This window comes from Alternaria postmessia (assembly GCF_024291825.1).
Source record: "Alternaria postmessia strain BMP 2775 chromosome Unknown scaffold_123, whole genome shotgun sequence".
NCBI lineage: Eukaryota > Fungi > Ascomycota > Dothideomycetes > Pleosporales > Pleosporaceae > Alternaria > Alternaria postmessia.
The window spans coordinates 36,876-53,768 of record NW_026260196.1 but is presented as its reverse complement, the minus strand read 5'-3'; the positions used below and the strand labels follow the sequence as shown (position 1 = coordinate 53,768).

Genomic DNA, 16,893 nt, shown 5'->3' with positions numbered 1-16,893 from the left:
TTATGGTTCATCTCCCCAACACAACCCAGCAACGACAACATCACGACGCTGTGGTCCAATGAGCTCTCTCCTCTCGGTATGCTACACAGAGTCATACCCAAGAGCGATCTGACGAATCCATAGAGTTTAACAGACTTGCCAGGAGTCACTCGAGGGTAAGCTCCGAATTACCTTGTCCCCGATTCTGTCTGACGATCCAGGTCTCCCACAGTCCCCTTCCAGACAGCTGCGATCGCGACCAATGGTAAGCCACACACACAATCCTCTAAACAGAGGGTCCTAACAGCTCTAGATAAATCGAGGAATGTTGACTCTCCACGGAACCATGGGTAAGCTATGAGCGACGGCTGGTCAAGTCGGGGCTAAGGGTTCTAGGAATGCGCAAACGTCATCAGTCTTCAAACCCACCCGTGGTAAGGCACAAAAGAAAATTGGGTCAGCCGGCACTAATGTTGAGCAGTTCCACGGTATCAGCCCAGGCAAGACAGGCAGCCGAACACACGTGACACAACCAATCTCGACGGTAAGCCCTGATCGTTGCTGCCTATATTCAAGTAGCCAATGCTGATGTCATAAAGCTATTTCGAGGGGTTTTCACACCCGCACAACGTTGTGGGCAATGTTGTAGGTGCCGGGTCACGGTACGTATCGAGCAGTTGTCGTCGGTATGTCCACTGACAGCGACCGTAGTGTAATCGTGACGCGCTGGCGACTCATGACGCGATACAGTACCACGGTGAGTCGCTGGTAACTGAGCATTGAAGTTCTTTCCACTAACTCTGTTCGCCACCAGCAGATTCGAAAGATGCAATGTAGAGCTTCAGTTCGAATCGCCGTGTAAGTTGCCCAGCGTGTTGCTCAACCTTCCCACTAATATATGTATATAGGACAACATTCTGCACGAAAAAGAAAACTGCTTTCTAGTATTGATTTGTTATGGATTACAAGCAATGGGTAAAATGCTTAATACAGCTAAAATCACGGGATTATAACAGAATGGCAGCATGCTTGCAAAAGTAGAAGCCTTTAGACGCTCAACAAAGAAACCGATACCACGTAACACTCGCTTCTTCCTTACCATTCTGTAATTTCTCTGCCTATGAAACATGGTTCTCGGTGACTGTCTTGACTCAAAGCTTGCGCATCAGGCTATGTAACCATGGCCCAAAGTCAGTCTTCCAAAGTAGCGGACAGGTCACATGCTTCTTAGTCAGATTGGTGCCTGGTGGTATTTGTATAAAATCCCGAGATCCCCAACACCATAATCTTGATACTTGTTCCTCGAACATCGACAGCGGATTAAGATTTGAGCAATTAGACTCGAAGCTAAGTCTACCCGAGCGAGTCATCCTACATTCGTTCACGTAACATCGACCACATACCTGCCGCATCACACTCTCGATGTCTTTCCATCAAATTCCCCGCGAACTCCGAGATGTGATATATGACTATTACATATCTCAGGATGCAGGATACTATTTCGACTCCAATTCAGGACGACTGCGATGCTTGTCCGGAGAGCATATCGACTTATCCCTCATGTACACATGTAAGACAATTGCTGTCGAAATGCGAGGAGTTGCATTCAACAATAATGCAATTCACTTCAACACGGCGCAGATCACTGGCCGTTGCACTCCAAGAACTCGACACTTCGGCCATCTGCTGGAAGAAATCTATATCGCAAGGATATCAATACTGCCTCACGCCCGGCCTTTCATAACAAACTTCGTCGCCGACAAGGTTATCGAGCTTTTCCCTCAAAGCGAGAACCTTATCCGCCATCTACAAACAACAACGGAAAAGAAGTGTAGACACTATGAACAACTGGATAGGTTCGAGGAATGGGATTTGGCTCCGTCCATTCATCGCGAAGCTGTGGCTGAATTGCTATGGAGGGTTGCAGAGAACCCTGTCTTTAGTCAGGTCACTCGCAGAGCTCTCTCTCTCAGCTTAGTTTCAAGTTCAAGGAGGACCAAGATATGACAGACCTGTATTCCCCACACCCAAAACCATGGTGTTTACCAAGTAAACATGAGGTCGCAGCCTTGGAGAAACGATTGCCACTCCGCGGGACCTGGCCTGCCCGTGAGCCAGTTCGAGATAGCACGAAATACTACACATCCGCCGCCTCACAAGCTGCGAGATTCCTCCTTTCTCTCTCACGGCAAAATCGGGCTCAAATACGCAATATCGAACTACATGAGAAACATGCATGCATCGCTTACTCCGAATGCCATGCTAGGGCCCTGATACCGTACGCTGTTGGGAATCCAAATCTCAGGATTGTTCGTCGCGTAGACCTATGGAATACCGTACTGGCTTCAGAGCGGCTGTCTCGTCTCGAGACGCATCGCTGTAGCTTTGGTCGTGGGAGAACACCACTGGAAGATATGGAAAGAATGGATGTTACCCGGTCAGTTGTTCCATGGCTGATGGAAGCTTCAGCGCTCGCATCCATAGGTACGCCTATCAAGTCATTCTCTCTCATCTTCGAAGGTGAGACAAACGCCATACAACCAGTCTTTGACATGCTGATCGAAGATGCAATTTGGCAAGATGCGTTACAGCAATGGTCAGGCCACGGTATCGTACCTTCATCTGCACAACGGAATGGGACGGGCTATCGGAGTTATTACTGCTACCTTTTCAAAGGGTATCCGGAGATGATGAAAGATGTTGTTAATGGCACTGGACTGGTGTCATTCGAGCACTGCTACGCTCAAGGATGGGATCCCGAGAGAGTTCTTTCAATGAACAGCAATTGCCAGGGTATGCATGACTGGTGGCTCCAGTGGAAGTCATCGCGGCTTCTTCAATACGTAGCACCACCGTTGCCCCGCACTTGGCAAACCATCTTAACGGGTTATCTCTGCCAAGATGAAAATACAGCCCAGGGTGAAAGAGATATATAAGCAAACGAACTTCATGTGCGGAGAGACACTTGTCGTCTTCATCACGTTCGTGATGGAATTCAGATAGGGTAGAAAGGGAGAAGTAATCATATGTCCAACCATCCAGATACAAGCAAAGATTAGCAGCATCCGAGTCCTGGATATCGAAATTAAACAATTCTCATCTGTAAGGCAATGTTTCTAAGTCTATCTCTAGGGAGATAACAATAATTATTATACAATATCGTGCCATCATCCTCATCCGGCGAGAGTGACTAGGCGCCACAGAGGCTTATCCTTTCTTCTAATGCATATTGTACGATCCCGAAACTAGATTAAGTCCATAAGAGTCTTTGTTAGATCTGTCCGGTCCTGTACTCCTGTCGATCTTGCCTTGCTTTCTCTTTGACCATCTCTTCCATGACAACAATCCCAGAACCACGACTAATATAATAGCCACAGCGATACCATAATAGATGTTATTCCTCGGGTCACCACTAAAGTTGAACCCGATGAATCCGTTGATGATACCACCCAAGACGATAGCTGGACCAGCGATCAAGTGAATATATCCGTAAATTGTAGGCCTTTGGTACTTGCGGAACCGAAGATGATGGTAGAGTCCAAGTCCCCATTGAAGGAAGAGCAAGGCGAAGAGGATAAGACCGAAGACTTGGTGGCCTGATGTGAAGTCTTTCGACTAAAATAATCTCGTGTTAGTCCGTGATATCCAACGCCATGTGAGCGAAGAGCAAGCTTACGTGATTGTACATTGTGCTCAGATAAATTCCAAGTCCCACTCCAACCACGGTAGTGATTACACCTACGCTCTGCACAATGCCATGTATCTTAACACTTTCGAGGAATCGAAGCAGAACCGCTCCAAGTGGGAAGATGACCAAAAATGCAACAATCATGATGACTGCATGGGCTGGGCCGACCTTATCGCCGTCACTTTCTGCCTTCTCGTCTCCACCGGCATTATTCGTAGTTGAGAGAACTGCACCGTTTGGAACGCTGACCATACTCGTCTGGTTAGACGTAGCTTTAGTCATGTCCATCCAGAAATTTCCATATGCCTCGTGACGCTTGATATGCGCAGACTTTGACGCGCTCGCGATTGTGTCGTCGGTAGGACCCCATGTGTAAATGAAGGGCTGTTTGGCGTTGCTAAATTCGAGCTTCCCGTCGCCGTCTCCGAACGTAGTGACGTTCTTGCAGCGAATGTTGGCGGAGTAGTAGTGGGTGCCGGAAGTCTGATAGATCCCGTTGTGATAATCAGTTCCCTCAACCAACACGCAGTCGATGCTGTTGTCGAAGCTTGGCTCAACGTGACCATCTGAAGTTCGCGGTGAAAGTGTCACGCCTAATAATTGTTAGATGATGAGGCCAACAAGGGCAAGAAATCCGAAGCGCTGACCGTTCTTATCCGAGCTCTCATACACAATCCACATGACGCTGCCATCCATCTCGCTTCCTGTACCAACACCAACCCACTGGTATATCGCTGGTGCAGACATGTGTAAGTAGACATCGCCAGTCGATTCTGCAGCGCTCAAGGCAAATGTGAGATTTCCATGGTCGGTGGGATATATAAAAGTTGAATATGCAGCGTCTTGTGCCTGCACCACAGCTATGAACGCATCGATATAGCAAAGAGCTGCATGACATGTTGTTGTTAGCATTTACTCCTGTAGTGCAACTATAGAAGGATCTAAATCGTCATACTCACCCAAACCGCAACATAAAAGAAATGCATTTCTTGAAGTCGTCATCGTGATTAGTCAATTGCAGACGACAAAAGATGCTTGAGAATGATATGCTTACGACAGAAAAGAAGAACGGAGCCGACATATATCTGCCCATCCAGTATTCACTCACAGCACGCAAGTGCATCAGAGAGCTTAGCCAATTACAGCCAGAGTGATTATGTTTTGTATGTCGGAATTACCTCCATGCTGATTGAATCAGAGATGTTGGCTTGAACACTGTCGCCTGTCTGGGTGACGCGTACCACATCTAGCACTGGTATCATGTATTGAGGCTGAGTGTACAATCGTCGCCGCAACATGGTTTTGGTGTAGTGGCGTAGCGGGGTAAAGTCAGGCCGACGGGTACGGCACCCAAGCGTACACGATCTATCGGGTGTCGTGCGTCAAGGCTGCAGTCAGCCAATCACAGCGAGTCAATGACATCTTGCTGCCACGATGTCCCCCTGATCCGTCCGCCCATGCCAGGTCTTTGAACAAAAGCTTGCAACAAAGGCTTAGCTAGATTTAGCAAAGTTTATGGTCGCCGACACGGGTGCCGGAAATTGGTGAGTATGCGCAGGATGATACTCTAACCTATAATACACGTTCGTGCTGCTAAGTGGATGCTTTAACCATAGTTCATCCAACATGACTACCTATCCCTGGATAAGTGCTTGGAGAAGGCTTGAACAGCACAAGCTTCGCTCAGACTAACTGCCTCTAGACGGCTAACGGACCGTCGATAGAGTTTAGCGAGGGCCGTGACACAGGTGACCAGTCGTTGTCCTGAAATTGCCAATCAAAGTGGTAACTATTGACATCACCGCTACGTGCATCACTCTTCAATGTCAACGTCACGTTAACTAGAGCATAATATCGCCGAATGATATGCGAGGAGAAACGCGTTCCCTCGATTGTATTATTGCTCAACACAAGATCAAGCAGGTGCCTTGCGTTGCATGAGCTGACTGGCTGCGTGGTGCGTTAGGTGACTCTGACCAGTTGCAATTCTTGAGTCAAAGAATTCATCGTGCCTATCCGACAGCTGTGACTAGTCTTGTATATATCTATACAAGTAGTATAAGACTGACACATCGCAATGAAGTAAAGGTTTATGGTAGCCTTACAGCTTTGTGTTCGACTTCGTGTGTGAGAACAGGAGGCTTGATATGCGCGCTGGCTCTTTAAGAGCTGAATTACTGTACCCTCCACATATCGTGACCATTGACCACACACTGTCCATTTACTTGGCGTATATATGCGTCATTCATCTAGTTCTGGCTCATCCCATTTGCCTGACAATATCACTTACGTATGCTACTCACGCGTCACGAGCATCGATGCGGAGAAATGCCTTTGTTCTCATTCGCTGACTTGATCAGATAACTCACTCAAATAATCAGATGAAATACAAGGCTCCACTTGTCGCCAGAACGTAGCTTCTTACTGGCGATTCCGTTGAAGAACTTGGAGACAGCTACCTATGATGACCCTACTGGTGGTGAGCTGACAGCCTTGATACCATTAAATCGCTGGTAACAAGAGATATGCGTTTTCGCCAGACCCTGTCTAACTATAAATATCCCTCCCCTCCCTACTAAGGGCTTTCTACTCTCCTTAAGTCTTGATAGATTTTCTCTCTTCTTTTTCAACTACTGCTCTATCCTTTTGCAATTTATAGCATATCGATGACAGAAAACAACAACATGGCTGCCGAATCTGCAGGTTCAAAAGTCAGACCCAGGCGTAGAGATCACAACATTGCTGAGCTCTTCGAAAGTCGAACAACCCCACACCAAGAAAGCCATTGCAATCATAGCGACGTCATTCCAGTTATTATAATCGGATTCGCTGACAGCCTTACTGTCCTGTTCTCACTCACTGTCAGACTGTTTATCGTTAAATCTCTTCATCTTGTCATTCTTGGCAGCCTTGCTGAGCTTTTCGCGGGGTCCATCTCAATGGGTCTTGGGATGTTTCTGGCCCCAGGCACGGAAAACAAATACTATTGCTTCGAAGAAATCTGAGAATGGAGGGACTTGATTATGTCTCTACAAGCTGAGGAGAGAGAGATGTTTGAGCTTATGGCTGGACATAGGCCGGAACGCGAATCCGTTTGGCTAATCGTTGAAGGTTTTATGAATAGGGGCTTTGAGATTCTAGATCTTGCCCTTAGCACAGGACTTCTATCTCTTCGGAGAACTCGTTCCTATGATTCCGTAGTTCGCACATGAAGATGTTAAACGCGCACTATACACATCGATTGTGGTTACGGTCTCTATTACTCTAGAATTAAGTTATATGAAGGCTGTCGTAAGTATGTTACGGGGTCGACAGGCAGGGAAGATAAGTGCACGTGATCGCTATACTCACCTCGTATGGCTGACGGGACAGAGTTAGGCTATAATAATTAGGTCACGTAATCCTCTGCACCCCGCGGTGATTACAGTCTTTTAACGAGGCCGTGGTTGATCTTCAACCTCACCACCCCTCGTCAAGGAAGGAATCCTTCGCGTTACCTGTAACAGGTTGTTGCACTAAGGTAATAATGCGCAAATAGTATTTTAATCTATAAAAAAACCTTTTGGTACACCACTACAGGACGCTTGATAAGGCAGTGAAGTAAGGTGACATTAACATTGTTTGCACATTGCGTGGATGCGCGCATCGCACACGCGGGCACGGGTAGTTGTATCGAGGTAGATCAGTAATCGTGCCTCGGTGATAGCTAGATAAGAGTTAGCGTCATGCATTGTGCATTGGTAAAAATCCGACTGAGTCATCGCAACTCAACATGCGATGTCTGATACCTGATAACGGCGTGCATCTGGAGCATATTCCAAAACTCACTATCTTTATGAGTTGTAAAAATCGATGGTATAAATATCTCTTCGCCAAGTACGGACCTGCTCAAACAACTAGAATCTGGACATATATTCGACTATGACGACCAATCAAGACCTCGTTTACGTAACAACATCCATACCTAAGAGCTCTGGAAGCGAGCAACTCGCACGACTAGCTTTGAAGTTCCGCGAATTCAAGATCCATGCGCTTAAGACGGACCCTAAAGCGTTCTCATCTGAGTTGGACATTGAGTCACAGCTCCCACAATCAACATGGGTTGAGAGAATCACCGAACCGGGCACATCGATTTTGATCTGCGTCGCAATGTCGACGGACACAGCAAAGCAAGCATCGGAAGATAGAGCAAGCCAGTTGAAGATGCTGCTAGACGGTGACTGGGCAGGGATGTTCACCATAATTGGCCCAGTCCCACGGGACAACTACATCTTCCCCGAGTCCGGCCAACCGGCACCAGGTCCCGAAGGCTCTGAGACGCGCTGGCAACTCACCGGCCTATTTACTCTACCTGGGTATCGTGGTTGCGGTATTGCGAAACGACTTACCGAGACGGCAATCCATTTCGGAAAACTCACGTCTACCAAGATGGAAAAAGCATGTGGACATAAAGTGCACACGCGCATAAGACTGATCGTACATTGTCACAACACCGGCGTTGTTAACATGTATGAAAAGTTTGGGTTTGTGGACAATGGAAGGGTGACGTTAGCCGAAGCTTGTATTGCAAACAAGGCTGCGGATATGATACCAATTGATGCTGATCCGGAGAAGTGGCACAGCAGGCTCGGCATCGCCATGGAATACTTGGTGTAGCGACATTGGCTTCTCTTCATATGATCACACATTCTTTCAACATAGTCATGGGAGCATATCGTTTATAGCAGGAATTGGCTCTCGCCAATAACACTATGTGGACCATTCGGCTTTTGGTTGACAAATGCGAAGCTTAGAAGTCGCAAGACGCTGTATACTTATAAGACCAACACGTCAGCTGAATCTCTCTCGAGCCTCGGTGCAAGGGAATGGCGGTGTGCTTGTCCTTGTGATGGGCTGGAGCCTAGTAGGCAAATCCTCGATGATATCTTAGTCACGTGCGCAAGCGCACGGCTTGCGACTATACGCATCTAAACAACGCTTAAGCTAAACCTCTATACTCTAGCTAATGGTTTATTTAAACTGCTAATAGTTAACTTTTGATACTCTAGCAGTCTATGCACCTTAGTACGGACCGAGATTAGAGAAGTATAGCCTAACCCCGTGTAATATGGCGTTAGAACATCTTGACACACACACACACACACACACACACACACACACACAAGTCTACACTTGTACATAAGACCTTACACTTCTATCGGCTGTTGCTTACATTCATACTTTCCAAACCTTCTTAACGAATGCTTGGACATCCTCCCAAAGAAGCTCTGGCTGTTCTAGCGCCGCGAAATGGCCGCCTCGGTCGTGCACCTTATAGAATACCACATTGCACTCTTTTTCGATCAAACTCTTGATCCCCGGAAGCAGCTCGTAAGGGAATATCGAAACTCCAATTGGCGTAGAAGTGTGCTGGTAACGCAGGCGCTTTGGGCCAAACAGTTGACGGTATATGTAGAGCGACGTCGGAAGGCTGCCTGTGAACCAGTAGAGTGAGACATTGGTGAGGATGGTGTCGATGGTGGGGTCGACATCGGTCCATTCGAGCATCTTTTCGCCAATCCTGTGTAGCGTTATCATTTCTGATGATACATGGATGAATTATACGGGTCGAGAATTATGACGGGGTGTATTTACCATGCTAGTAGTGCAAGCGGGTTAGACGACAGGACGAACCCGATTGTGCTCGGTCGATGACTGTGTTCGAGAGCATACGCGTTGCCGGAGTCGAGCCAGTCTAGTGCGCGACCAATGGCTTTCTTTTCGGATGGATCGAGCTTGCTGGTGTCGCTGAGGTCTAAGCCAGGCATCATGTTCACTTTGACGATTAGTTGTGACGGCTGTCGAACACGAAGACTCGAGAGTACGTACGATGGACGCCAACACAAGCATCGTTGCTCTGCGCTAGAATTCTCCCTAACATACTACCGACATCTCCGCCTTGAGCGATGTACTTCTCGAATCCAAGATTAGTCATGAGTTTGTGAATGATATCGGCGCTGTCTTGCGCGGTCCAATTTCTATCAATCGGCAGACCTCTTGCACTGAGTGTATAGCCCGGCAGAGACGGAACGATGATGTGGTAAGGTAAGTCGTTCTTGGTCCATTTGTCTCTGATCAAGCCTAGTAGCGGCAGGAACTCGATGAAGCTTCCGGGCCAGCCGTGCATGAACACAATCGGAATTGCGTCTTTCTTGCCTGAGAAATGGCCAATGAAGTGAAGATCGATTCCGTCGATTTGCATCAGGAAGTTGTCAAAAGAGTTGATATGCTTTTCTTGTGCGCGCCAGTCATATTTATTCAGCCAGTAGTCTCTAGCCTCAGATATCCATTTCTGCGTAACACCGTAATTCTTCTCGGATTGTTGGTTCTCGTATGTGGTCGGACCGAGCTTTGACAGCTCCAGGAGTTGACGCCATTCGGAGATGTCTTGACCGGGGATGTGGAGCGTGAAAGGTTTCGCAGAGCTAGGAGGAGAGTACGACATTGTACAATGAGAATATCGGGATGGGCAATGATATAGTAAACTCAGATGGGAGATGTACTGGATGGTTTTATAGCCGACTCGCGAGCACTTGGAACAAAGCGGAACGATCCGGCTCGCTGAACACTAATCACTGCATGGCAGTCGAGGTAAAGGAGCAGCCGGTATTGGGTAGGTACGATACAATAGATGAATTACTGATGGTATATACCTTTTGTGACTGGCATGGCTTGGCGATCTTGACTACTCAAAGTGGCATAGTCATGTATCACAAAAGGATATTGCGTCTGGAAAAACCAGGGATATCAGAACAGCAAAGCAACAAGAGCTTCTCCGGCTTTTGAAACATGTCCTTACAAAACCGGACATATTTCATTCGATGAGGTAATGCCGAAGAAAGAGAAGTGTTGCAGTTCATAAGCGTTAGTGCGTATTTGTGGATCTCACTGTCTCGCAGAAACGAGCAACGTACATCCATACTCTCCTAGTGCACAATGTAAGTCTTAGCCGCAGCTGTTTCCTCCAAGCTCGAGCAAATCCCCAGATCTTCTCTTCTTACCTTATGTCTCGTTCGCACTCTTTTCACATGAAAAGATCTATGCTAATCTTGCACAGCGCAACGAGTCTAGATATCACCAAGATAAAGTGCGTCTCTCGGTGAAGAGACAACGGGTCTTGGGGCTTTATTGGAAAGTAAGGTAGATGACGGCAGGGTATGATGACTGGAAGCGCAAGAGTAGGTGTTTGTGCGCACCGAGTTCGTACACATCGTCTGTAGCCTAACGAAGAAGCTCGATGTGCACATTCTCTAGGACATTGACGTTCTTCTCCTGCGCAGTCGTGAGTAGCGCATTATAACACTACGTGGCTGATGTTGACCTTCATATAGCCAACCACCCCGCTCTTGTTGAAGTCCATGCAAAGCGCCTCGACAAACGAAGGGTAGTCCTGCGCAGTTCTTCCATAACGGCAATTCGATCAAGAAGACTGAGATGGGAAGTCTTGCCATTGCTTCGACCTGATAGCTTACCTAGTTTGTACTACGAGTGCATCATCGTGCATCGTACAGCCCACGCTCCTGGAGTTGCGAGCTGCGCCGACTCTGCTCGTGATAGGCCGTTTGTGTTCGCTTTCTGGGTGGCTGCTGATCGCTCTGGCGCAATCGGGTATGAGCAAGCGTGTGCATGGCGGGCGGTTGCGATGGTAGCGCGTACAAGTATGTGCTGCGAAGCGACTTCCCGCTGGTGCAGATGTCTCGCCGCCTATCCAGCATGTGCAAATGCTTTCGCAAAGCTGGGCCTTCCTCCACAGCTCTGACTATAGTGTACGCAGAGGATCGTCATGCGATAATAGAAGGCGGGAGGCTTCATGTGATGCGTATGGTAGCGACTTCTTGCCGTTTTCGCGCTCGAGTGTTGGTGGCCCTTGTCGGCGTGGTTCTGGTTGAGGACAGCGGCAGAGGCTTGTGATGACGTTTTCTGTAGTTGGCTGTTATGAATTTTTATCTGACATAGTCGTGTCCCTGAGCAACGGCAAGTTGCTTGGTACCGCAGTCGTAATCGCAACAGTCAGCACGAGTGGTACGGACTATGGTCTTTAATGGACAGTAGTAAGCGGTAACCACTGAATGCCTTGCGGCCGGTGGTCGAGGTGGACAGCGATTGAGAAGATCATGAACGAGAGATGCAAGGGAGATAGAGGATCATGATGCATGTTTTCCCCTCTTGGCTAGGGTGAGGCTTATTCGGTTTGCGATCGTGGCGGACGCGAGAGTTGGAGTTGCCCGGCATCTGGGACACCCCCAGCGTCGGATGTCGGCGTATTGAGTGGCCGTCCCTACGGCGCATGCAGCTCCCACATGGCACCCCAGCTTCCCCGCAATGCCTTCTGTCTTCAACTACTTCCGTTCTATGAAAGAGTGCTAGCGATGTCCAATGCCTGCATTCCGACACCATAGACGCGACATGTTCATCGAGCTCCAGACCAGATAGCACAGTACTCGCGGTCGGTCAGCCAAATAACAGCATCCACGAATCTACCGAGCAGCACCGGCCGATAACAACACATGGCAACTTCGGCGTATGACGCACCACTCAATAGAGAGAGTCATGAACGGCTGTATGCTGAGCTACGACGTGAAGCGAGGGAACGCTTACGCCCGAGTACAAGAGGACTATGTGAGACGTATGCTGTCGTATATGGAACTGGCTGCATCAAGATGTCGTCGACGAGCCTGAGGACGCCGGCATTCAATCTTCACCGCCGGTGTTCCACCAACCACGCTAATTCCAGGCCTACATACCAGCCGTTAGGCGATAGCAAAAGGCCGATTCGGATTGTCTGATCCTCTCCAGATATAGAATAGTGCTTTAGAAATGTTACTGGTCAACCTTATCAGCAAATCGGCATCTGTTTGGCTTAACGGTCTCGATGCCGGTATCTTGGCTTTTTACCGGCCTTCTACCACATCTTGTGGACAAACTGCGGAGTGTGGAGTGGCCAGAGTAATCACTCCGCGCATTTGACTCGTAGCTGTTCATACCTGGGTATATTACCCGAGTGATGATACAAGTCCGATAATCTCCAAGTATTCCTCTCGAGGTCATCTTCGAATCACGATTGTCTTTCGGCAAGATGTATGTCTCCACCACGGTTTGGACAGGCTTGCTTTATACCTTGACGCGGGTACATGCATCATCACAGACCCTAGCGTATCGACCATGGCTGGATCCAACTGTGCCAAACGAGCAACGACTGCAGCTATTCTTGGATCAGTTGAACAGCACCCAGAAATATGCCATGGTACAAGGCGATACCGAGCTCGATGAAAACGGAACTGGTGTCAATCCGTGCATAGGGCACATCTCCGGCAACGAGACGTTACGAGTACCGTCCATCTGCATGGGCGATGGCCCAGCTGGCGTTGGAAACAACTTGAACAACGTTACCGCCTTCCCTGCCCCGATCGCCGCTGCCGCTTCGTGGAATACATCTCTCGAATACGCCTACGGCCAAGCACTAGCCCAGGAGCACATGGCAAAAGGTCGCAATGTCGTTTTGTCACCAACCATCAACATCCTGCGTTCGCCGCTATGGGCCCGCGCAGCCGAGACCTTCTCGGAGGACCCATGGCTGACTTCTCGGATGGCCGTTGCTGGTGTTATGGGCGTTCAAAATCAAGGCGCTCTAGCCTGTCCAAAGCATCTTGCTGGATACAATCAGGACACGAATCGCTTCGGAGTAGGCCCCACTTGGGATACCGTTGACGTTCACATCGACAAGCGAGTGCTTCACGAGCTTTACCTACCCGCTTTCAAGGCATCTGTCCAAGAAGCTGACGCCGCTTCTGTTATGTGCTCTTATAACATGCTGAACGGTTTCTTCGCTTGCGAGAACGACTGGCTTCTAAACACTACGTTGAGGCAAGAATGGGGGTTCCAGGGTTTCGTTGTTGCCGATTGGTATTTCTCCACAAGAAGCACTGTTGGTGCCGTCATGGCCGGTTTAGATATTAGCATGCCTGGAGGTTCCCTGGAGACTTCATACGGATTTCCAGCCTACTATGGAGACCTCTTGGTCGAGGCTGTCAACAACGGAACTATACCAGCCTCACGCATCGATGATATGGTCGCAAGAACATGGCGATATATGTTCAAGCTTGGAATGGTCGACAACCCAGTCACCGGAAACGCAGAATCTGTGGCAAGAACACAAGCCCATCTTGATCTGGCTCAAAAGATGGCCGAGGACGGATCTGTTCTCCTGAAGAATGATGATCAAACGCTACCTCTTTCGCCACAGAAATACACGCATGTTGCCGTATATGGCGTGGACGGGACCAACCAAAGCCAGGTCACGGAAAACCATGGAGGCTTCGTGATCGACACGACAATGGTGGTGCAATCACCTTTGGGTGCCTTGAAACAACGAGCTAGCAAAGAAGGCAACATGACAGTCACTTATGCGGAGGCCTATCCTGGCACCGGTGAATTCCCGACGGTACCTTCCAGCATGTTTGTCGACGACGGTCTCAATGTAACATACTACACCACTACCGACTTTTCTGGGCCTATTAACCAAACCGATTTCGTCCCCAACATCACCTCAGCCTCATTTCCCAAAGAGCTTTGGGTGTCGTGGCCGCAAGTGTTTTCTTGTGTCTATGAAGGCACTTTCAAAGCCAACACTAGCGGAATGTACCATTTCTCGCTCACCGGCCAAGGAGATGCTGTACTTTACATCGATGGGCAGGTCATCGCCAACATGTCCAAAGCAAACTTTGGAAATACCATCCAAGGCATCGCAAATCTGACAGCAGGCGAGGAAGTTTCTCTGTCTCTGAACTATTCCATGGGCTACTCACTGTCCACCGGCGCGTATGGTGTCACACTAGGAGTTGATGTGGGCAATAAAGCAAGGGACCAAGAAGCGATGTCGCTGGCGGAGAAAGCTGATCTGAGCATCGTCTTTGCGTCTGACAGACACTCCGAGGGCGTTGACAGCAACATTGGCCTCTCTCTCCCTGGCGACCAGGACGCTGTGATATCTCGAATCGCCAAACGCTCAAAGAAGACTGTGGTTATCCTCAACACCAATTCGGCCATACTCATGCCCTGGATCGACGAGGTGGATGCGGTGATGCAGTCTTGGTACGGAGGCCAGCAAATCGGCTTGGCGCTTGGAAGATTGTTGTTCGGCGATGTCAGTCCAAGCGGAAAATTGCCTGTGACGTTCCCCAAGACACTGGACGACGCCATAAAAATCACTTCAGACCTAAATGTACCCTATGAGGAAGGTCTGAACGTTGGATACAGGTGGTACGACGAGCACAAAATCGATCCGCTGTTCTCATTCGGCCATGGACTCACATACTCGACGTTCGAGTTAGAAGGTCTCGCAATACACCTAGCAAACTCTACGGTGACATCTAGCTCCGAGCATGTCATTTGTTCCACAACGTTGACAAACACGGGAACAGTCGCTGCATCGGAAGTCGTTCAACTTTACGTTTCGTATCCAGAGGCAGCCAGGGAGCCTCCCAAGCTGCTTAAAGGATTTGCCAAAGTCCACCTCGAGGTAGGCCAAAGTACAGAGGTGCCACTGCAAGTGCTTAAGGATGATTTGAGAATCTGGTCGGAGCAGAAGGACGATTGGGAGTTTGTACATGGCGAGTATAGCTTCCTTGTCGGATTCTCAGCAAGCGAAATCAAAGTGGAGAGGAAGATGGCTCTTTAGATACGCTTTAATAAATCGTGCTTAGACGTTAACTGTATCAGAAATCATTATATGCGCCACATGGCCAATGGCAAAGGTGAAAAGTCTTGTGCCCAATACTAATTATGCCTTCGGACTAAGTAGTAGCCCACGCTGGAATTTAGGTCGGCGACATGAATGCTCCCTGGCCAATGTTGAAGCCAGCGTTAGCGAACATGAACGCCCAGGCTTCGTCATCCACAAAATTCATATCGAATGTTGATGCATCTTCCGATGCATGATGATACGCGTCCTGATCATCGTACATTGTATCAACTTCATGTCTTTGCGTAGTTTGTGCATGAGGCAGCGTGGATTCGTGGGCTGTAGTGTCCACGTTCGCGGTATGTGCGGTGTACGCGGCGGGTGCGGCGGGGATGTGCGAACGTGAGGATGAGCGCTGCTCTCTCATTGCTTCGTGTTGGACCAAAACATTGTGTAAAAATGCTGCTTGCAAGGCGCAGCTTGTACCTGCCGGTGCTTGAAGTTTGTCGAAGACTTCCGCTGTGTTACGTATACCGTCCAAAGCTGGCATTTCCATCTCGATTCGGATGTATGACGGCGCTGAGAGTAAGAGCTACATCAGGGGTCAGTGTATCAGCTTACTAGAGTTACGATAGTCAAGTACCTTGATGAGAAATACTGTCGCGTAAGCGATCATGACATGTACAGAGTCTTGCGCGAAGTATACGAGCTGTGATGAAGAGGGATCAGATACAAGCTTGAGCATATCGACAGCGCTGGAGTAGCTGTTCCAAATTGCCTCCGTATCAACTGACGTCTCGATATCCTTCAGCCTAATCGATGCGCGCAGTGAGGAAGTGAATAAGAGCAGCCGTGCATAGCTGCCGTAGAACGGTACCAAAAAGGCATGACAATCCTCGCCCCGCTCGGATACTGTTTCCGTCCATCTCCTTTGCCAGTTGATAATCTTTCGATCAAGCACACGCAGCAATGATCGGAATTGCGAGGGGTCCTGGCGTTGATGTTGTGCATATTGGGTCGTCATCATCTCAAAGTGGGTGGAAGTGATGAGGCGTAGGGATACGAATGCGCAAAGTAGCCTGTCGTTGGCCACTTCAAGAGGGTGTAGATGCCAATTGCTTACTGACTCTAGATAACTGCTTCTCTCGATCATCCAAGGTTTGCCGGTCTGCAAGCTGATGCTGTGCGTCGATCAGTATCATTTCATAAGATTGATAATCTTACGTTCCCTACCTTCGGTCATACACAAACAAGACTAGCCAGGCCCTCTCAATGTTCCTGAATTGCATCGCTTGACGATCAGACGCGTTTTCTGGGGGTTTCATTGCATCACTCCCAAGATTATGCCAACCAAGCTCGATGGCCATTCTGATAGCATGGCCTACAGACAGCCATACACGATTGTCGCGTGGCTCTTTCCAATATGTCAGGATGAGTATCGCTTGTACTGTCTCTGGCGACTTCGAACCACAGCGAAAGCTCTCTAAGAAAAGCTCTTCAGCATGGG

General features: G+C 48.7%; 5 protein-coding genes across 5 annotated transcripts; 3 read left to right on the top strand and 2 right to left on the bottom strand.

Annotated features, from left to right (window-relative positions):
• Nucleotides 1-325: 325 nt before the first annotated feature.
• On the top strand, nucleotides 326-1,088 carry J4E82_010403 (uncharacterized protein; the record flags this gene model as incomplete). The annotated part of the gene is made up of 3 exons (XM_051736615.1): nucleotides 326-329; nucleotides 396-523; nucleotides 996-1,088. The coding sequence occupies 3 exons, from the start codon at nucleotides 326-328 to the stop codon at nucleotides 1,086-1,088; spliced, it is 225 nt and encodes a 74-aa protein (XP_051583635.1).
• Nucleotides 1,089-3,198: 2,110 nt separating this feature from the next.
• J4E82_010402 (uncharacterized protein) lies at nucleotides 3,199-4,414 on the bottom strand (the record flags this gene model as incomplete). The annotated part of the gene is made up of 3 exons (XM_051736614.1): nucleotides 3,199-3,594; nucleotides 3,656-4,260; nucleotides 4,315-4,414. The coding sequence occupies 3 exons, from the start codon at nucleotides 4,412-4,414 to the stop codon at nucleotides 3,199-3,201; spliced, it is 1,101 nt and encodes a 366-aa protein (XP_051583634.1).
• Nucleotides 4,415-7,588: 3,174 nt separating this feature from the next.
• On the top strand, nucleotides 7,589-8,323 carry J4E82_010401 (uncharacterized protein; the record flags this gene model as incomplete). Its single annotated transcript, XM_051736613.1, has 1 exon — nucleotides 7,589-8,323. The coding sequence occupies one exon, from the start codon at nucleotides 7,589-7,591 to the stop codon at nucleotides 8,321-8,323; it is 735 nt and encodes a 244-aa protein (XP_051583633.1).
• Nucleotides 8,324-8,881: 558 nt separating this feature from the next.
• Nucleotides 8,882-10,151, bottom strand: J4E82_010400 (uncharacterized protein; the record flags this gene model as incomplete). Its single annotated transcript, XM_051736612.1, has 3 exons — nucleotides 8,882-9,227; nucleotides 9,302-9,482; nucleotides 9,536-10,151. The coding sequence occupies 3 exons, from the start codon at nucleotides 10,149-10,151 to the stop codon at nucleotides 8,882-8,884; spliced, it is 1,143 nt and encodes a 380-aa protein (XP_051583632.1).
• A 2,631-nt stretch (nucleotides 10,152-12,782) lies between these two features.
• Nucleotides 12,783-15,383, top strand: J4E82_010399 (uncharacterized protein; the record flags this gene model as incomplete). Its single annotated transcript, XM_051736611.1, has 1 exon — nucleotides 12,783-15,383. The coding sequence occupies one exon, from the start codon at nucleotides 12,783-12,785 to the stop codon at nucleotides 15,381-15,383; it is 2,601 nt and encodes an 866-aa protein (XP_051583631.1).
• Nucleotides 15,384-16,893: the final 1,510 nt, after the last annotated feature.